Below are 20,934 nucleotides of genomic sequence, written 5' to 3'. Positions count from 1 at the left end.
GCCCCTCTGAGTGGGCGTGGTCTCGTTGCGGGGGGCGGGGCCGCGCCTGCGCGCGGGCGCGCCCCCGCTGGCCGGCGGGGCGGGGCGGGGCACGGTGGCGGCAAGATGGCGGTGGCCGGTGGCGGCGGCTCCTCCCGCTCCCCGGAGCGGCGGTACGACCCGCTGTCACGCTTCACCTGCCCCGTGTGCCTGGAGGTGTACGAGAGCCCGGTGCGCGTCCCCTGCGGACACGTGTGAGCGGCTGCCGGCGGCGCGGGGCGGTGGCGGTGGGAGAGAAGCTGGAGCTGGGCCTGGGCCTGGGCCCGCAGGCGCATCTCCCGGCCGGTAGCTGTGAGGCCTTGGGAGGGAGCCGCGGCTCGGCCGGCCCTAGCGCTCCCCTTTGGCTCCCTTGGGAGCGGGGCGGGCTGGGGTGGGTAGAGCCGCCGCCGGGGGCCGGGTCCCCGTGGGGGGCGGTGGGGACAAGTGGCGCTGTCTGTGGGCGGGGTGCTCTGTGGGGCCTAGGGGTGGTTTCTGCGAAAGGAGGGAAAAAAACAAATCAAAACAGCGCGGAAAAAAGCTAATATTCTTTCGCTTTTGATTGCTTTCTTTCCTGAAAGGTGTAGAAACCGAGCACTGTCCAAAAGCTGGTATCGCTGATCATAACGAGCTAGAATCTGACTCCCTGCATGCACAAACATCAATCAGCTGCTGTTTTATTAGTTGCTATTCCTTCAGACTCAGTCATCACTTAGGGCAGAAGACACGGACGGGCTCTGGGCATTTATTCTGTGTGTCCAGGAGGGATGTTCTCACCATCTACTCCTTTTTTTTTTTTTTTTTTTCTTCCTCCCACACCAGCTTTTGCACGCAATGCCTGCAGGAGTGTCTTAAGCCGAAAAAGCCGGTTTGTGGTGTCTGCCGCAGTACCCTGTCGCCCGGTAGCAGAGCTCTGGACTTGGAAAAGCAGATTGAAACGACAGAAACAGCTTGCAATGGCTGCAATAAAAAAGTATGGAAGTATTTGGAAATTAAGTGCATGAGGTGTGCCTGCTTGGCCGTACTGCTTAGAGGGAAATAAAGCGCTTTCTACATAATCGGGTCAAAATGTGTGTTCTGTTAGGTGTTAAAGATACTTTATATAGGCAGCAAACAAATGTTGACGTTCTTTCCACAGTTTTTTATTCTTACCTCTTCAGGAAGTAAATTTCAAAGTGAAGTTACTAATTTTAAAATTATAGTAAAATATTGCTTCTGATGTTGCTTCTGCGAACGTGCCTCTGTGGGAGGAACATTGTAATGAAACAATGCATGTGGGTTTTAGGTAGAATCATAGAATTATTTTTTTTATTATAGTGGTCTCTTTGGCTCTTAAACATAAATTTATTTGCTTTGTTTTAAATAGTTATGAGTCAAAGTTGTTTTATATGAGTGGTGTATTCCACAGACTTACTGTTTGCTGGTGTCCTGCATGTTGAATACCTGTGTGGCATCCTTCCTGTCATTCCCTTGTTCTTTGTAAAGTTGGTCTTAGCGTTAATTGAATGCATAAGAAAGTATCTTAGCAGATGGCAAAACAACAAGAAAAGGATAATTAGACACACTAAGGTGAGGGTTTCTGGGTAATATCTTCATTCTGTCTTCATTCTGGCTGATAGAAAACTGTAGTACCTTGAATTACAGATTTTCTTATTGTAAACTTGAATTTCAATTAGTGGGATTGAACTGTTAGCAATCAGTGTATGCCAACATCTGTACTAAAAATCAGATTATTTTCCATACACTGTCTCTTCTTCTCAGTGACCAGGTAAACTGGCTTTATATGAAGCATTATTTTTATATATACTCTAGTGTTGGTTAAGAAAACTGAGCTGTCCTGAACAGTATCGTATCTGTTAAATATTACAGGCAGCAAAGTTACAGGTTAAGTGATCTATAATCTCAGGTTAAGTAATCGATAATCTCAAAGTTTTCTGCTTTATCAGCTGGAGTGTTTGGGTTTTCCTGCTTTAACATTGTCTGCAGAAAGCTACGTTGTTTTACATGTTTACTACTTCTGCTGGAAAGTGCAGAAGTAACTGCAAATAGTTTAAATTAACCTTGCTGTGCAATTGTTGCCTGCACAGATGTATCTCTCCAAGATGCGCAGCCACGCCGCGTCTTGTTCAAAGTACCAGAATTATATAATGGAAGGCGTGAAAGCTGTCACTAAAGAACCACTTCACAACACCAGGTAACTAGCTCTTCTCTGGAAATATTTGTCTCTCTTTGTCACAAAAACGGGGCTGTTACTGATTAATCGTTACAAAATCTCGATTTTCATTCTGCTGAGGAGATCCTTTTATCTTTAAAAAAATGCATTATGGGGTTTCAAGCAAACTGTAGAATTTTAAAGTAAAAGCAGACTTTACCTCTTTGCTCAGTTTAGGTATTGTTTTAATCCTTTCACATTTTTAAAAACTAAACCTTAATCCTGTGTCTTGTCCTGGTTTCTGCTGGGATAGAGTTAGTTTTCCTACCAGCAGCTGGTATAGTGCTGTGTTTTGGATTTAGGATGAGAATGTTGAGAACACACTAATGGTTTTAGTTGTTGCTAAGCAGTCCAGGACTTTCTCAGCTTCCCATAGAAGCTGAGAGGGAGCAGAATAGACAGGACAACTGACCCAAGCTGGCAAAGGAATATTCCATACCATAGATTGCCATATAGAAATGGGCATTGGTCAGGGACGGGGATCCACGATCACTGGGCAATCAATCATTGGGTGGTGAGCAACTGCATTGCATCCCTCGTTTTGTATATTCTTTTACCATCATTATTATTATTCTCTCTTCCATTGCTGTTCTATTAAACTGTCTTTATCTCAACCCGCGAGGTTTTTTTCCTTTTTCTCTCTCTTCCCCCTATCCCGCTGTTGGGGTAGAGGGGCGATGAGTGAACGGCTGCGTGGCCCTGCTTGCCAGCTGGGGTTAAACCACAACAGTCTGCCTGTGCACAGGGAAGCTATTGTGCTTTCTACATAAGCCATGCAGTAGACATCTTAAAGATTAGGTTACTCAGTAAAAATAGCTGTTTTTTAAATAAGAAGTTCATCTTTCTGTCTCTTGATTGTAGTAGCTTACAATGAAGGGAAGTCAGAATTGATTGCAGTGTGCTCACCTGCATGGTCGCATACTGGGTGGTACCCTGTGCTTTAAAAACAACAACAAAAAAAACCAACAGAAAACAAAACAAAAAAAAACACCACAAAACAAACAAGATGATAAATGGCATTTATAACATTTGTAGAGGAGCTCTCATTTTGTGTAAATATGAGTGATATTAAGAGTTCCTTAAGCTGTTGCTGGAAATTAAAAAGCTGATTCTTAAAATCAGCTTTTCTTAATTGCATAGAATAAGATGACTGCTTTAAATTATTTGTATTCCTAGAAGCTGGTAAGACAACTTTTGAGTATTGTATCCTAACGCTTTTACTTTTAACTGTCTTACAATGATGTTACCTCTTTTTCTCGCCCCAACCAGGAACTTCCCAAATCGCTTTACCTTTCCTTGTCCGTATTGCAGCGAAAAAAACTTTGATCAAGAAGGACTAGTTGAACACTGCAAAACATTGCACAGCATGGATGCAAAACAAGTGGTAATAAAAAGTCTTGGTGCAAGAATTGCAATGAAGTCTAGTCTTAAATCCCTTTGAAACAATGAATTAGAGACTTACTCTTGAAGTTAAGTACATATTTATAATTACTCCTGTTAAAGTCAAATGTGGGTATGCTGTTCATGCGTTTAATTTTTACATAATTTTGATGTTGGCTTTCAGTATATTCTCTGGAGGTGACTAGTCTCTGTTCCTGTTGCAGCTAGGTTACATCCTCCTTTCATATTTGAAAAGTGGCAAACATTCAAAGTTAATTAAGACCAGTAACAAACATAAAATTAATAAGGTATAATTTCAAAAAAATGTCAGGCATTTAATTTTCCTCTCCGCTGTTTTCAGCAAGAAGACACTATAAACCATTGGAAAAAATGCTTGCAAAAAATAGTGTATCATTCTAATATTCTTTACCTGCTGATACTCCCTCTCATGTAAAAGGAATTGCAAAACATGGAACTGAATTTGAAACTTTAATTTTTCTGGAAAGTTTTTTTGAATTCCAAATTGTTTAGGAAAAAAAAAAGTTCATTTTTTCCTTTGGTGAGAAGTGATCTTTGCAAAGGAGATTGAGGAAGCTGTTACAAATAAAGGCTGAAATCTTCTAAAGCAAACAGCTGTAGTCAATTCTGATTCTCAGAATATAGAGGGAAGAGTAAACTATTCCAGTTCAGAGGTTTAAGACATGAATTAAAATTATTTGGGGGTATCTGAGGCTTTTGTATTAAACATCCCAACAAACTAATTGACATCACTTTACATATAGAATAGTGATTGTCCCAAACCTTGAACTTCAGTCTTCCATGCTGTCTCTGTCCTACTCTCCCTACTGTAAATGCTAAAGTGCTTGAACTGTTGGGGCTTAATCGGCTTTTTTTTGGGGGGGGTTTCTTGAAGGTTTGCCCAATTTGTGCCTCAATGCCATGGGGAGATCCAAATTATAGGAGTGCTAACTTCATGGAGCACCTTCAAAGACGACATCGCTTTTCCTATGATACTTTTGTGGTATGTGTTTCCTCACCCTTGGAATACAGCCTGATGACTCGTAAAACCCAGCTTTTTTACATAGCCACTACTGTGAGATCTCTTGCGTGTAGATGGTATCATGAGAGAAATTGGACTATTGGCAAGTCAGAGGAAGAGGCAGCTTTTTTTTTCTGTTGTGATTTGGTGTTGTATTAACCAGCATGGCTGTCACAGTAAAAGAATTTCTGTACTCTTTGTTCATAGGATTATGATGCTGATGAAGATGATATGATGGCGCAGGTTTTGATGCGTTCTTTGCGGGATAAATGAACCAACTAGAAGATTAACTGTAAATCCAAGCTTCCACAAGGGGGAAATGCCCAGCGTCCTCGCACATGGCCCTGTACATCCCAAGATGAACTCAGGCGTCCAGAAATACAGAAAACTCCTTAATTCCTATCTCAGTTTCAAATCCTGTTTTGATATCTCTGTACCGCTTAGTCTTTTGTTAACATGGTCTATGCAGTTCGACCCTGTCAGCCTAATTTTCTTACTTGCTTCACACAAAACTTAATGGTAGTTCAACACGGAGGAGGCGAATCTGTTTTCCTTTACCTCTGCCTGTTTCTTGGTTTCTTTTGCAGTTGTGTTCATTTGACTGTCTAAAAACAAAAACATTCCAAAAGGAATGGCCTGAACTAGTTTATAAATATCTCTTCCCAGTCCCATTTACATACCTTAAATGATTGTATGAGAGGTGTATTTGTAGCTCTATTTTCCTTTAGTGAGACCTCTAGGTGCTAACTGTAATTGTCAGACCAGCTCTCATTTGAAGTGGCCAATGATGTCTGTGATTTCATAATGATTCCCAGTGTTTAAATTCTTATACGCAGGCTCTCAAGTATATGGAAAACACATCTTCAGTATAAGTCTTCAAACTACAATCTTTCTTAGCAAATCTTTGCACCTGTGTAAGCAACTAGTTCAAAATATTTTAGTTCTATGCATGATTATTACTTTCTTCCATACTTTGACCATAATTCCTAGCCTGGAAAGTAAACTTTAATGTTGGTCTTATTTAAAAAATAATGCATTCTAACTGTCTTAGCAAATATTAATCATATTTGCTGGCTTTATGATTAAATTGGTGGTTTGGAAACTGGTTTTCTAGTAATTTTAAGCCTTATGCTGGTAGGGGAATTCAGAATATTTTTTTTCAATACCTCTGTTTTCTATTTAAACTAAAATTTTTGTATATATTCATAGTTTTTCCATCTCTCAAGGCAAGCTGGTAGCAAAACTTATCAGTAATTCATTGCACTTGCATGGCTGTACCTTTCTGCATTACGGGTTTTTAACAAGTGTTTTGAATTCCTGTTCTTCACTTCAGTGTTGCTGAAGTAGCTGAAGCTGTACTTAGATTGTTTTCCATATAATATTATATGTGTAGTATGCAGGTATAGCTTTCAAAGGAAAAATAAAATATAACCCAGAAAGCAGGGTGACAATTTCAGTACATGGTAAATGGATACTCTGTATTCAAGTCTACACTTTTACTACAGACATTCCTTTTTTAGTTTAACGTTTTCATTAACTGCACAGTCAAGATGCTGAGATCTAATGATCTAGGACACCTGACCAGAACTTGTAAATCACAGTAGTGTTGAGATGTCTAGTCTGATTTAAGCATGTTTAATTGGAGCAGTGGACCTGCACCACCAGAGAATTGAGTACTAATTAATTTATTTGACCAGTGAATTTAATATCATCGCACTCTGCTGACTGCAGCATAGCCTTACCCTTAAAACAATGAAGCGCACCCCATCTAAAACCTCTTGATTAACCTTTGTGTCCACCCAGACCTCTAACATATTTAAGCTGAACCTGGTTTTACTGTGTTTTCCCCAACTTGGTATGGGCTATTATAGACTCATCCTTAGGTCTTGGAGGGGGGAACATCTCATGGTACTGTGGAGAAAGTACTGTGTTTGGGGTTGGTTATTTTTAGTGCTTGATCTGCAAAGAGATTACAGTGTATTAGTGGTTGAATGGGGATTTCTGGGTTCTAGCTAGAACGCAGTTTGGTCATACCCATTGACCAGAATCTAGATTTCTGCTACTATTTTAAGTGCACTTCATGCAATTCTGATAAAATGTTTAAGGAGCAGTTAGAAGCTTCCGAGCAATTACTTTGTCATGTTTTTGACTTTTAAAGACAAGTTACAAATAAAGGTCATTTAATTTATAAAATCCTACCTTCGTGTCAGCTCTTGCCATTTCTTCCTCATCAATGACCAGTCAGAAATTGCTCGTGCTGAGCGATTGTACCCCCGCCGTCTGTGCAGACCTGTTCCTTGACTGTACAACTCGGGTGTGATTTCATCAGTTTGTTAACTGGGACTTGTTTCACAGGAAGTACAGACCAAAAAAACTGACTGGAAAACGCGTGCTAGTTCTGCTTTAACTTTGATTTGGTTTGTGTAGGAATCAGAAGCAATGGCCTGGCACCTGCTGGCTTGATAATGGCAGAATTCACGGCACTGCTTTCCATGCTGGGCTGAGCATCCATGGAACCTCTCAGGGATAAACCTAGCCATTTGCTCCAGCTGCTGAGGAGCTTTGCGTCTCTATGCTGCTGACTTCATCAGCAAATGCAGACGTGTTTACACACACTGTGGTATGTCTTGCTGTGGGATGTCTTACTTGCTGCTTGATTTAAAAAGCCGTTCTGTTGAGAAGCACGTGTGTTCTGTGTATAGCCTTGATTCATCTCATTTGTGTGCAGAAACTCGGGATAAAAAAAAGCCTTATTACAGAGCAAGCTAGTTTGGGCTTCCAGATCCAGTGGCGTGTTACTGCAGAAGAGTGAAGTGCTCTGCTAGAGCTGCTCTCACCTCGTCAGCAACTGATCTTGCTGCCGCAGCAAATCCCAAGTGCCCATTGTTGGTGATAATGCAATTGGGCCACCTCGGACCTGTGAAATTCCCGGTGTCTGGCACGGGGAGTCAGCCTTAGAAGGACGATTAGCACAGAGGGAGAGGGACAGAATGGGAGGAGACAAGCTTGCAGATGAGCTGTTTCTTTAAATTAATCTGTCTCCAGTCAAAGACTGGCCTTAATAGGTCTGATAAATTGTCATCAGCATTAATTGCCTAACACAAAGGCATCGCTTGATCTGGAATTAACAGCAATAAATTCCCCTGGTCTCATTACACTGGGGGGATGAGATCTTGTAAAGGATCCCATATATAATAAAGCATTAATGGTATGTTCTGGGTCCTTATGTCACCTGATGGACAAAGGCACAACAAATTTTCTTTGAGGCCTCTGGCCAGCTGTTCTGGATGGTCACTGGTCATGGACCTGGACGCTGGTCACTGGTAAGACCGGTGTAAGAAGGATTAACCTCTCATGCAATACCAAGGCTATGTTAAGTCATGGAAAAGTAAAATGAGTGATGTGCTCGCAGTCCTAAAGCTTTTCTTTGGTTTAAATATACTAAAAATTACAATGGGGCATTTGCCTGCTTTGGGGGTGGGGTTTTGTTTATTTTTCTAACACAGAGCTCATGTCACAGTTGCGTTGGTCTGTGCTTTGTTCTTCAAAAGCAACTCATTTTTTTATGGGTAAACTACATTATTCTCCAGGTGATACAAGAAAAGACTGATGAAACCACTATGAAAACTTCCTTTTCCTTCCCCAATCCTTCCCCAAAACTCCAGAAAATAGCTAGTGCTTAGTGAAAATAAATTTTGTCACTACAGGCTTGGGTCTCTCTTCTAGTTCTTCTCGCGTTTCTTCTGTCTTTACCTAGTACTCAGACACTGGGCTTTAAAAAAATAATACGGTGGGTCTTCTGGGAACTGTTTGAGTTCCCCCATGCAAGGAGGTTCTCTTCCATAGCCGGGGGGATAAGGCCACCGCCGTGGCCACAGCAGCAGGAGTGGTGGCCGGCGTGGCGTGTGCCGACAGCAGAGGGAGGTCTTGCGTTTTAGAGAGAACCGGGCTCGCACCCTCTGCTCGTCCCCGTCCTCCTCCACCCGGCTCAGGGGCCTGCGGTGGGTTTCAGGGGGCCTCTCCGGTCTCGCAGGGAGGGTGCACACCTCCTCCCCACACCTCGGGGCCAGAACTTCCCTTCGCCCCATCACAGTCTCCCTTGGTGGCTGGAGCTTTGCTCCGCAGCAGAACATTTGAGATGCTTCATGTAGCCACGGGGCCAAAGAAGGCAAAAACAAGAATTTGCAGCAGACTTGCCGCTCTGGAGGTAGTTAGCGTGTGCCTGCAATCTCCTCCGGCCAGTCCATGTGGCACTGGGACTGGAGCTGTGCCACGGGCTGGTGGCAGGGCTGCCCTGACCACCCTGGGACTCAGCTGCCTCCAGAGTCTGGTGCTCCAGTGCAGGGTGGGACGGCTGACAAACCGCTGCCGTTTCCAGCCCGTGAATCATTGCAGAGCTTCCCCTCCCCTCCGGTCTCCTGTTCTCCCTCCGTAGCTTGCTGGCTCACGGGCACAGGCAGGTCAGGTCGCTTTCTCCCTTGATCTCGATTTTTCCTCTAGCGCATGCAAGTTTTTTTCCACGCGCAGTGGTTGGAACAGATCTGATTATTAACATTTCAGAAAGAAGAGAGGAGCAGGCTTCACTTCTTGAAAGAAAACCGCGTAGTTGTGTTCCTCGTACAAGTGTCCCCAGCGTAACCACATCCGCGGCAGGTGGAGGAGCACAGGGGGGGTGCCGGGGGAGGCACCTGCAGCAGCACTGGGGCTGTTGCCCCCTGCACCGCGGGGTGCTGCCCCTCCGGACCCCTGCGAGAAAAGGGGTGGACCTGGCCTCTGTGATTCGCATCCCCTGAGGCCTTCGGAAAGGAGGGACAGGTCCAGCTCCAGAGCGCGTGGCTGCAGGGGAAGAGTTTGCAAATGCGTCTCCTGTCTGCGGGATTGCGTGTGGCTGGCAGGACAAGCTCTCCAAGCTTTCCAAGCTGTTCCTGCCCTGAGGAAAGACTGACAGTGAGCTCAGCCCCCTGCGCGGCAGCCGTGCCAGTGGAAAGCTTTGCTCCTCACTTCTGCATTTCATGCGGGTTGTGGCTAAACAGTAACATGTGGTCAGCCGGGGCTGGCAGAGCAGTGTGTGACGGCTGAGTCACGAGTGGCCCTTTTGTGGAGTGGCAGGGACGGGCGTTGGCCGGGAGCAAGGAGGCATTCCCAGCAGGTCCTGTTCCTCCTCCTCCCACCGCCGGCAGCTGTCTTGGAGCTGAGCACGGCTCCCACAGCAGGTGGTTGGACCCGTGCCCTGAGCCCTTCCAGCGGGGAAATCCCCACGTGAGCCGGAGGGATGGGGCGAGCTGGAAGCCTGGGCTGAGCTTTCTAACTGCCAGGCCAGGGGGACCGCCCTGGCTGTGCTCACCGCTCCCCAGGCGTCCATTGGCAAGGCCTGGGCACCTTCCCGTGGGCATGTGTGCCCTGGGGAGCAGAAAGACAAAGGGAGCACGTGCCTTGCTGGGGCTGTTTGACCCACACTGCCATGCCAGTGGGGAAGGAGCCAGGGGAAGGCAGGAGGGAAGAAAACCAGAGGGCAGCTTGCGAGGGAAAGCTGCGGGGCCTGAAACCTGCCCAGCAGGAGGGAGAAGCATGTCCGGGCAGGTGCTGCTGACCCTGCCTGGGGGAGGGAGTCAGCAAGGGCTGACCATCCCGCTCCTCCGCGAGTCATTGCCTCTTCTCAGAGGATTGATAACCTGCGGCAAAGCGTGTTTCCCCCGCCGGGCTGTGTCCCAGCAGCAGGGCTTTTCCTTATCTGCACTGCAGTCCCCAGCGGTGGGGCAGGGACAGGGAGAGCCACGCGTGGGGGAGCCCGGGGGTCACTCTCCCGGCACAGCACCTTCCTCCAGCCCCGCTGCTGCGGGTCGCCCCGCCTCGGGCACAGAAGCCCTGGGTCTGTCGCATGGTTCCTTGCCCTGCTTCCCTCCGGAGCATCGCCTGCTCCCCGCGGGGAGCGGAGCCCCGTGGGCAATCCCCATGGCTCGGCTCGGCCCCCGGCGCCCGCCCTGCCCGAACCCATTGGCTCCGGGGCCCGGGGGCGGCCCCGCACCGCCCTCCCCGCCCCCGCAACGCCCCCCCCCGGCCCCGGGCCCATATTAGCGGGCGCGGCGGCGCGGTGGCCCCGCGGTGGGCGGCGGTACCGGGGGATGCAAGATGCCGCGCTCCTTCCTGGTGAAGAAGCACTTCTCGTCCAGCAAGAAGCCCAACTACAGCGAGCTGGAGAGCCAGGCCGGTGCGTGGAGGGGGCAGTGGCGACCGGACGGGCCACGCACGTGGGGTGTTCCGTGGGGTGGTGCGGGGGCTCCGGGACGGGATCCCCTTATGTCCCCGCACGGGAGCGGGTGGGTGACTCACTTTTTGCAGGGATGGGTTCTTTTTTTCTATTTCGTTTCTCTTGGGTGGGATGGGGTGCGGGATCCCCCGAATCCCGGGATGTGGAGCCTCCCCCTGGTACCCCGGGGCGGGCGGAGGCACCGAGAATCCCCAGTGGGGTGGGCACGAGTGTGGGGGGACAGGTGTGGGTGGAGGCGTGGGTCCCCTTTGCCCCATCCCTCGCAGCAGGGCGGGCAGGGGCGCCGAGCCCCCGTGGGGTGGGTTCTTCCTTGCCCCAGAGTGGGTTGGGGCTCTGAGTCCCCGTGGGGTGGGGTGGGCTGTGGTCCCTTTGCCTCTCTGGGGTGGTGTGTGGGGCTCCCACAGGATTAGCCTGGGGTCGGGTCCCATGGCCCGGGGGTGGGCTGGGCAGCCCGCTCCCCTGGGTGCAAAGCCCCATGGGGGTGGGTCGGGGCCCCCTCTCCCCCGTTCCCACGGGGAGCATAGGGGCCCCGCTGAGTGCTACCCCCTCCCGCAGTGCTGGCCACCCCGCTACTGTACGAGACGTGCCCGCTGCCCGTCATCCCCCCGCCCGAGGTGCTCGGCCCCGGTGCCTACTACCCGCCGCTGGTGTGGGATGCGGGGCTGCTCTCCAGCCTCTTCCCGGGCGGCCCGGGCAGTGAGGCGGCGGGCGGTGCGGCCCCCGCCCTGGACCTGACAGCACTCTCCAGCGAGGAAGATGAAGGCAAGAGCTCCGGGCCCCCCAGCCCAGCTTCGGCCCCCGCTGCCGCCGAGCGCTTCCGCTGCGCCCAGTGTGCCAAGGCTTACTCCACCTTCGCCGGGCTCTCCAAGCACAAGCAATTGCACTGCGACGCCCAGGCCAGGAAATCCTTCAGCTGCAAGTACTGCGAGAAGGAGTACGTGAGCCTGGGGGCTCTCAAGATGCACATCCGGAGCCACACGCTGCCCTGCGTCTGCAAGATGTGTGGCAAGGCCTTCTCCCGGCCCTGGCTGCTGCAGGGCCACATCCGGACGCACACCGGTAACGCCGGCTCTCGCCTCTCTCCCTCCCTCCCTCCCTTATCGCCGCCCGCTTCCCAGCTCCGTGGCCCCCAGCGAATCGGCGAGCCGGGTGTTATCTGGGAAGATAAGGGCTTCCCAAACCCCCTTGGCACATCTCTCTAAAATGTCCTTTAAATATCCTCTTGGCTGGAACCGAGCGCAGGGTCAAGGCTCAGCTTGTAAATCTGTGCTGCTGCTGTTAGTGCCGAGCTTGCCCGCAGGCCAGCCCATCGGCCTCGGCGTGACAGCACATGCTGCAGCCTAATTTCATAAACTGGGGATACAAGACTGCTGGAGCACTCCCTCCCTGTGCACCGCCGTTCCCGAAGCATCCCTCCCTGCCCACACCAAGGGGTCCGGGCCAAGCTCCCCAGCCAGGGCAGCACCCCAGACCCGGCTGCCCACCACCGTGGCCTTCAACCTGCTGTCCCGCTCAGCAGCGATGAGCTCGGCTCAAAGCCCACCCGCTGCCGAGATGGACCGCAGCAAGGCTCGGCAGGGCCCGGGGCAGGTGCTGGGGGCGCGGGCCTGTCGGTGCGGGTCCGGACGCCGCAGCTGCAGCCCACCCCGCCGTTCGCGGCTGCCTGTACAATGCATCTCCCGAGCGTCCTTTGTGGGGCTGCGGGGACAGTGTAATTGTTACTTGGCACTGATTTCACACCCTCTTAACGTACTAAAGACGATGGCTGAAGGAAGCCGGGAAGACTTAATTGTGCTTTCCAAATTGAGCATACGCATTTGTTTCCTCCAAAAGAGTCTTTCTGGGAGGAATTCGCCCTGGCCAGGCTTTTCAATGCGAGCCGGGCGGGAGAAGGGGGAGAGCGGGGTTCGGCGGAGGAAATAGCTATACTCACCCTGGCGCTGGCGCCTTTCAGCCGCTGCCTGCTATGATATAATTAACACATAGTGCTTGGCTTTCCTGCCTCGCTGCAAACGGTTTGCTTGGCTCCAGGCAGGAGACGAATATTGTATCTTCGTTTGTATGTGCAACTGCCTTGCTGCTTGCAGATGTTTCCAGCATTAATTTTCTGTGGTTCATAGGAAAGGTTTTTCTGGGAGTAGGAAATTCCCAAGTCCCCGGCTTTCCCCGGAGTGAATGCTGTACATACCTCGCCCGGCTTTCCCTCCGAACAATAACAGCCAGCACTTCTTTTCACTGCGCTCTTCACAAACTTTGGCTAATGAATGGCTCCTTCTTTGATATTCCCCATGTGTTGATGCACTGGTTAATTGGGAGCGTTTCTCTTTGTCCCATAGGTGAAAAGCCCTTTTCCTGTACACACTGCAACCGGGCCTTTGCTGACCGCTCTAATCTCCGAGCCCACCTGCAGACCCATTCAGATGTAAAGAAGTACCAATGCAAAACCTGCTCCCGGACTTTCTCCCGTATGTCGCTGCTCCACAAGCACGAGGAGACGGGCTGCTCCGGCTCTCGCTGAGGACTCGGCTCCCCCAGGCCTCTCACCACGCCAATACCTATACTATAACTAGTTTCTGTAGGAGTTAGTTTTCTCCGTCGCCGTCGCAGCGTGCACCGGGCCGGACGTGGCTACTCCGGCCCTGGAGACCCTCACGCTCCTCCCTCGGTGCCTCCTGTGCAATGCCTTCTCCCATCCCGGCGTCCGAGGGTGCAGGGCTGGAGTCCGGCGCAAAACGTGGGTGGCAAAGCGAGTGCGTGGAACTCGGGGGGGCGCAGCCCTGAGCCCGACACGCTGCAGCCACAGCCCCTCGGCAGGTGCCCCCCCCCCCCCCCGCACCCCCCTTGCCGGAGGCACTCGGCACCTTGCAGGGCTGGACCTGCACCCCGGCCCCACCGCCGGGATCAAATATTGCGACCATGTAGCTTGTGGGGGGGGCGTTGGGGTTGTTTTTGTGTTTTTGTTTGTTTGTTTTTTGGTGTTTTGTTTTTTTTTTTTTTTTACCATAACCACTTGGTAACTTTTAAGAACCAATATTTTTTTAATGAAGGACAAAATGTTAACACCCACCCCCCCTGCCCCGAGTGTATATACGCCGCCTGTAGAAGGTGTAACTATGCAATAATACAGTATCCCAGTAGTTGTGAAGCAGCTGCTTCTCCCCAGCACAATGACAATTTGCAATGCCTGCGAGATTAACAGTGTCCATAAAAGGCATGGGTAGCCATTTCAAACACCAACCCTGTTTACAGAGCAGCTATGCACTCAAGCACCTGTTAATATGACTCTTAACAACTGCTTTTCAAGAGAACTGTGACTAATAGCAGGCACTTGTCAGCCGATACAATGGTGGCCTGTCCCAAGGCTGCCCATCGACAGGTGTGTGCCAAAAGCCCTATTTATGGGTATTGACAGGTGCCTCCTGAATGCATCTTTCTTTGGACATTGTTTTCATGGAATCATTACAAAGAGGATGTTTACATTTCAAAGGTACACTGGTATTTATATTTTTGTGCCACAATTTTGTACTGATGAAACTTTTTATATAATTATATACAGTTTATTGATATTCAATAAAATGGCTAATTTATAATAGGGTTTTGTGGGTGCTTAGGGTGAATATGCAGCAGCAGATGGAGGGGGAAGTGTTGCGGCTCCCTCCCATGCTGTGGGGATGGGGGTGCTGGTCTGGGTGGGGGTGCTGGGCCCAGCTCTCCAGCTCCCACCCTGCACTCCTGGCCTCTGGTTGCAGGTGAACGGTGGGTGGCATTCACAGGAGGTATCCGCAGAGCAGTCGCTTCTTGGGGCAGGAAAAGGCAGGCTGACTCAGTTCCTGGGGAAGGGGCAGCTGTGCGGTGATGCAGGCTCGGGGGGGGGGACAGGGCTGCCGGGGGTGCAGTGCATCTCCCTGCCTCCATGTGGGAAAGCACAAAGGCTTGCTTGCCCTGTCCCTCCTAGCCTGCCCGTGTGGGTGCTGGCTTCCCCACGGGGCTACTGGAGTGCCCGTGGCCTGGCCGTGTCCCTCAGCACTGCCTGGGGGGCAGGTCCCTGCCACAGCATGGGGGGGCTGCCCCATGGGGCTGCCTCTGGCTTCTGGCAGGCCCTGGAGCCTCCCTGGGGACGCAAAGGCACCAGGCACCTCGGTGAGCAGAGCCTCTGGGTGAGTGACCCGATGTGGGTGGTGTGGCAGCGGAGGTGACACATCCTGTTGTCACCGCAGAGCCCTTCAGCGTGTGCAGGTGGGGCTGTCCCCTGCGTGCCCACAGCCTGGGGCAGGTGCTTCGGGATCCCCCAGGTACCTGCCTCTAGGATTGTCCCAGTGAAGCTGCGCCCAAAGTACAGATGTTCCCAATGCCCCAAGCCACCTGCCTTGCATCTTCCCAGCCACCTCCGGATTTGGGGTGCGTCAGGGACAGTGCAGACGGTCCTGCCACCCGCCCTGGGATTTTGTCCTGCTCCCCCTGCATTTCCTCGATGCTATCTCGAGGACATTGCTTCTAACATAAAAGCAAGTGCCCCCCAGCACTCATACCCCCTCCAGGCCTCTGGTGTCCAGCTCCCAGTGCTTCTCCCAGGGCTGTTACGGAGCAGGAAGATGTGTGCGGCTGTAGAAGGGAGCAGAGCTGCTGCTCGACCCTTCTTTAATTAAGAGCTTGCGCCGTATAAACCGACTTTCCCAGCCGAGTTGGACTCATTACTTGATTATTAAGCAGGGCAGGAAGTTTTGGGTTTGCTCGTGTGTGCTTTTTTCTTCCTTTTCCCAACAGGAAGCGGGGGAGGGGCACTAATTACTTTCAGCTTTCCATCCATAAAATCCTGGAGCCGCAAAAGCAACTAAATAGTTAAAAAAAAAAGACCAGTTTTGAGAACGGACCACCTGCAGGAGCTGGGAAGGAGGGTGAAGGAGTGGGTAGGAGCTGAGCCCTGCGCAGGCTGGCCGGCCAGCCCGTGTCCGTGGTGGCTTTGTGGCTCTGACGTGCAAGAGCCCTTGGCCACTGCTCCGCTTTAAGGCCCTTCAGTGCGCATCCAGCCACACCGCACAGCCTGTGCCTCACCCCCATCCACGCATGCCGCTGCTGTCACAGACTCAGATGGGGACCCTTTCCTGCATGGCGGGGGCTTTTGCTTCTCCCCTGCGTTGGCACCCGCCGGGGAACCCTGCCAGCTCCCTCTCAATGGGCTTCGACTAATAGTGGTTAGGCAGGCGATGAGAGTTGTGAGAAAACCTCCTCCTTAGCAATCTTTCCTGCTCCCGGTTGTGTTCCTGGCTTTGTCCAGAGCCTGGCTGGGACGCAAGGCATTTAGAGAGAAGGTATAAAATGGGTGGAGGACAGCCTAGGCTCCGACTGACAAATCCTGCTGGCATTCAAACACAAATGCAGCCTTAAAACACTGGAAAAAAAGAAATGCTGCCTGTTCTGAATCACAAAAGCGCGGCCCATTGGCACTCGGGCTGCTGCTGCATCTGCTCCCTTCCCCAGCCTGCCCAAGCACTCTGCACCCCTGGGACCCTCAGATGCTGTCCCACAGTTTGGGGTCATGCCTCTGACCTCCCCAAGTTATGCCCAGGTCTGGACCAGTTGCTGTCCCATCACAGGATGATGGATGTGGCCCAGATCCCTCCTCTTCTGACTGGCTGCTCATTTGCCCACTGCAAAAATATTTCTTATTTCTCCAGTGAGGGCCGTTGGGGTGAGCAGAGGGTGGGGACCACCACGAGGAGACACCCTTATGTCCAGCTCAAACCTGCTGCAGACGTGGGCAATCCTCTCTGTCCTTTCTCTACCTCCGGACACCTTTGGGGCTCTGTGATGGAGTATTGCACCCAGGAGCTGGGCCTGAGGATGAGTTGCAATTGCCTTTTCATTTCATTTTTGTAAGGACCCCCCCCACAACAGCAGCCCTGGCAGCAGTGCTGCAGTCCCCTGCCCTTGGTCCCCTGCGCTTGCCCGGGCAGCGAGCGCTGCACAGTGAAGCCAGAGGGTTCATGGCAAAACCTCAGCAGTTTTCCCCCTGGTTTTTTCCCCATTTTAATGCCACAGGAACTAAACACACCGTAAAGCCACTGCCCGCAGCCCGGCTGTTTCATCCAGGTAGCGCAGGCTGCAGTTTCAGCGGTGGGGGCAGCGGGGAAGGGGCAGCCGGTGATTAACGGGAGGAACCATTTGGTGACCACCTTGTGTGACCATCTGTAACAGATTACGGTGTCAGCACTCGTAAAAGCCGGGATTCAATCAAGCGCCCGGCAGGTAGCGGGGGGCCCTGCTGGCAGGGGCCGTGGTGCCGGGGTGCAGGCTGTGCCGGCTCCGGGCTGCCGCGCTCCCCGGGCGGTGGCACGGCCACGGCGTCGAGCGTTTGAACTCCACCGTTTAATTTCCACGGACCTCCACAGGACCTTTAAACAAGCACGTACGTCCCCTCGGCTCCTGGAGCCCTTTCAAAGGCTCTGGGGAAACCACAAAGTGCCTTTTCTTCCCAGAGAGGACTAGTTTTTTTCCCTTCTCCCTGACCTGATGCAGAATTAAGGGTGTTTGGAAACCCACCCTGCCACAGGGCCCCCCCGGGCCAGAGAGCTGGAGCAGACCCACGCAGAGATACTGGGTTAAAAAGAGCTTTCAGGCTTCCACACTGCTATTTGAAATTGTCCTCTCTTAGCAGGCATCCGGAACGTCCCAGAGGGGACAAGAGGGGAAGCGGGTGGATTACAGCCACCTTTGCAAAGGCTAAACTTCATCTGCTTCGTGATTTGGGGGCTGCAGTTCCCAAAACTGCCTTTTTTGCCCCTTTCTGTCCCCATCTCTCTCAGGGATGGGCACGAGGCACGCCTGACCCTGGTGCAGTGAGGGCGAAAAGCAGCTCCAGGGCCACCCTGCACCCAAAGTCCTTGGCAAACCCTGACGGGGCATCCGGGCGTTGGGAAGAAGAAAGAGGGGGAAAAGAAGAAGGGCTGGAAAGCATTTAAACACAAGGAACACGCTGAGCCTGTCTCACGCTCAGCTGAGCTGGGGGCTCCCAGCAGAGATCACCTCGAGGTGGGGGACAGCCCCGAAATGCCTCCCCCCACCTCCAGGGCAGTAGGAAGGAAAACATTTTCCACTTTCTTCTCCTGTCACTGCAAAGCTGCCTGACAGAAATGTTCTCTTCGTGATCTCCTGGATCCCCCGCAGCCTCCGGAGGGGAGTTTCGAGCATCAGAGTGTGCAGCCCCAGGAGAAGGCAGCCAAAGCTCAGCCCCTACAAAGCGCAGCAACCTAATTCTTTTTTTGGCTCTTACCTTACCTAGAAAAAGCTGAATAAACAAACAGAAACCAGGCAGGATCCAAGGGAAAGGCCCGTTATTAAAGTCAATCGCCGGGTGGCTGTTTCTGATTTGGGGAAGGGATTGACCGGAGCTTCACGGCTGAAGCTGGGACAGCTCGTGGGGTGATCAGCAGAGACAACACGGGTTTCCCACTCGAGATACCTGGGGCTGTGGGAGGCCTTGGAAGATGTGTGCATTTATCCTGAGCTGGAGAAGAAGCAGGTGCCGGTGCAGGGCTCAGCGAGCCCCTGTCAACAGGCAGCGCTGGTGAAAGCCTCCGTCCATTAACAGCTTGCCATAAGGAGCGGGGTTCACAAACAAGCTGCAGGTGTAGTTATTGTTTTTCTGGCTCTGGGCTATTGACACGGGCAATAATCTCCAATTAATCTTTAATCGGATGATGAACTGATAGCGTGGGGCTGGGGAGGTGCGAGTCTTCCCATGGAGACAAAGAGCATGGCGAGTGCGGAGAGAGGGAGCTGGGGAGACCTGGGGAAGGGGAGCGGGGCCAAAGGATGAAAGTAAAGATGATTTCTCCCTGCAGGTGCAGGCAGTCTGGGCTGCAGCATCACCATGGCCTTTACCACCGGCTGTGCTCACCTTTCTGAGGGCATCTCCTCTGCCCGTCCGTGCTGCCTGCGAGTGCCTCCCGGCCTGTCCCCACACCAGCAGGGCAAGGGGCGATGCCCACCCCAGGGCTGCACCAAGTCCCAGTGAAGCATCAGCCACCTGCCAAAACAGGGCAAGCGCACGCCTCGCCAGCTCAGAACCCGGGCTGTAAATCCTCCCGGAGGAGGCCGGCTTTCTCCTGGGCGATGCGAGCACAAACTCCTTGCCCCGAGTGCACAGGGCAGCTCAGCTCACCCCGACGGGCTGAGAAACACCTTCCCGGGGCTGTCTCACCCTCCAGCTCTTTATGTCCCCTGTGCAGATGTCATGGCAGCGGCCCGGCTGTGCTATCCGGGGTCTGGGAGACCGCGGAGGGACGGACAAGCCCGATATGGGTGTGGGTTAAATGGTTGTTTCTCCCCTTTTGCTCTCAGCTGGTCCCGATGACGGGGGAAGCTTTGGGGGCCGCTGGTGCTGCTGCCCCAGTGGGTGGGATCTCATGTGGGGTGGGAGTGGGTCTCTGTCCCCCGGCTGGTGCAGGGAGATGGGTAACGCTGAACAACAGCCCCCTTGCAGAGACACCCTCACCGGACCCCCCAGCACTTCACAACCCGTTAACGGCAGTGGGGTAAAAATGAAAGCCATAAAGCCGTTACATTTAATTTCTTCACCTGAAGATGAAGACTTTGGCACAAGGGACACAAGCGCAGGCACAGCAGTGACCCGTGTCCTCCCCACAATAAGAAGTGCAGGAGTTACCAGCCTGCGCCGACGGCTTTACAATAGCAATGCTGTGCTGTAACTTATTGGAGATCTGCCTAGAAAATCATCAGAAAGTATTTTAAATCCAGCATAACATACATATTTATGGATCACCTTCTGTTTTACTGGGCTCCCTGAAAGCAATGCGAGGCCTGTTTTACTTTTCTCAATAAAAAGGCTCACATTTCACATGCGAGGAGATTGGCGTCTCCTGAGCTAATTAATCCGGGTTCCCCTCCACCTCCGCATTTTCCACGCAGGGTTATGCTGGCGACACTTTGTCTGTGGCCGCTCCGGGGAGGACGGTGCTGCACATTAAGCCTCCTTTGCCGGCGATACGCTGGAGGCAGAGCGGGGCAAGGCGAGGAAGTGGCGGCGTGTCGTGGCACAGAGTCATGGCCCGTTATAAAGAGCTTCAAGGGCCTGCATTATGTCATTACTCAATTAGCCTGTTGGTAATAGCACTTCATTAGAGAGACAGTTCCTATTCACTGGCCCTAATCCACTTTCTAAAGACAGGGCTGGAGCCATTGATCGCTTTTCCCGCTTTCCCGAAGAAGCAGAAAGCAGGTTTGGAGAGTGGCCCCGTGGCGGGCAGGGTGGAGCGATCCCACCACTACCCCAGAAATGGAGGTGGGGCAGCAATGCCCAGCCCCAGCAGCTCAGGGATGTGCAGAGCACCTGCCCTTCTCACCAACCTCAGAAATCAGGCTGTCAACCAGTGAACAAGAGAGTTTTGGTGTCAAACCATAGGTGATCGCAGCTGGGGTTGTGACCCTTCCTCGCCCAGCTGGATGCGATGGGTGAGCGGGTGCCAGGGATGGTCTTGGGGGACCGGCTGTGGGGACGGGCACTGCCTGCCCAGCCTGCACCTCCCTTCAGTCCACAGTGGGGGCAGAAAGAAAAGCTACTCTTTTTATATATATTTTTTACCCTTTTTTCTCTCCCCGCCGCCCCCACCTCCTCCACTCTGTGGCATGCAATGCTCGGTGGAAACTGAAGCGGGGTAGGAAGTGGCGCGAGAGCCGCGCGCAGGAAACTGATGTGTGTCAGGAAAGGATGTCAGCGGCGGCGGTGGGACCGAGAGGCCAACAGCCAGCGCGGGAGCTGCCCCCGCCCCGCCGGCGACTCACGATGAGAGGGGCAGGAAGCGAAACGGAGCCCTTCCTCTATAAATAAAGGTATCTGCTTCCATTCAAGGCGGTGACAGAGAAAACCCGGAGGTGCAGGGAGCTCCCAGCTCAGAGGTGCCCAGCCAGGGTAGCACCATGGGGCTGGCAAGTGTACCCCACATCCTGCCTACCCTGTTGGCTTCAAAGCCAGTGGGATCCTGTGCCCTTCAGGGACCTGGT

The 20,934-nt window shown here is 52.1% G+C and overlaps 2 protein-coding genes across 2 annotated transcripts; both read left to right on the top strand.

Moving 5' to 3' along the window:
* The first annotated feature begins 51 nt into the window (after nt 1–51).
* Nucleotides 52–6,844, top strand: RNF114 (ring finger protein 114). The gene is made up of 6 exons (XM_063349859.1): nt 52–233; nt 838–988; nt 2,103–2,209; nt 3,497–3,611; nt 4,521–4,628; nt 4,854–6,844. The coding sequence occupies exons 1-6, from the start codon at nt 106–108 to the stop codon at nt 4,917–4,919; spliced, it is 675 nt and encodes a 224-aa protein (XP_063205929.1). The 5' UTR covers nt 52–105; the 3' UTR covers nt 4,920–6,844.
* A 3,882-nt stretch (nt 6,845–10,726) lies between these two features.
* Nucleotides 10,727–14,423, top strand: SNAI1 (snail family transcriptional repressor 1). The gene is made up of 3 exons (XM_063350064.1): nt 10,727–10,854; nt 11,470–11,973; nt 13,251–14,423. Exons 1-3 carry the CDS (start codon nt 10,776–10,778, stop codon nt 13,430–13,432), a joined length of 765 nt encoding a protein of 254 aa, XP_063206134.1. The 5' UTR covers nt 10,727–10,775; the 3' UTR covers nt 13,433–14,423.
* Nucleotides 14,424–20,934: the final 6,511 nt, after the last annotated feature.

The sequence above is a fragment of the Chroicocephalus ridibundus genome, chromosome 12 (assembly GCF_963924245.1).
Source record: "Chroicocephalus ridibundus chromosome 12, bChrRid1.1, whole genome shotgun sequence".
Lineage (NCBI taxonomy): Eukaryota > Metazoa > Chordata > Aves > Charadriiformes > Laridae > Chroicocephalus > Chroicocephalus ridibundus.
The sequence above is the reverse complement of the archived record's forward strand: the minus strand, read 5'-3'. Positions and strand labels throughout refer to the sequence as shown.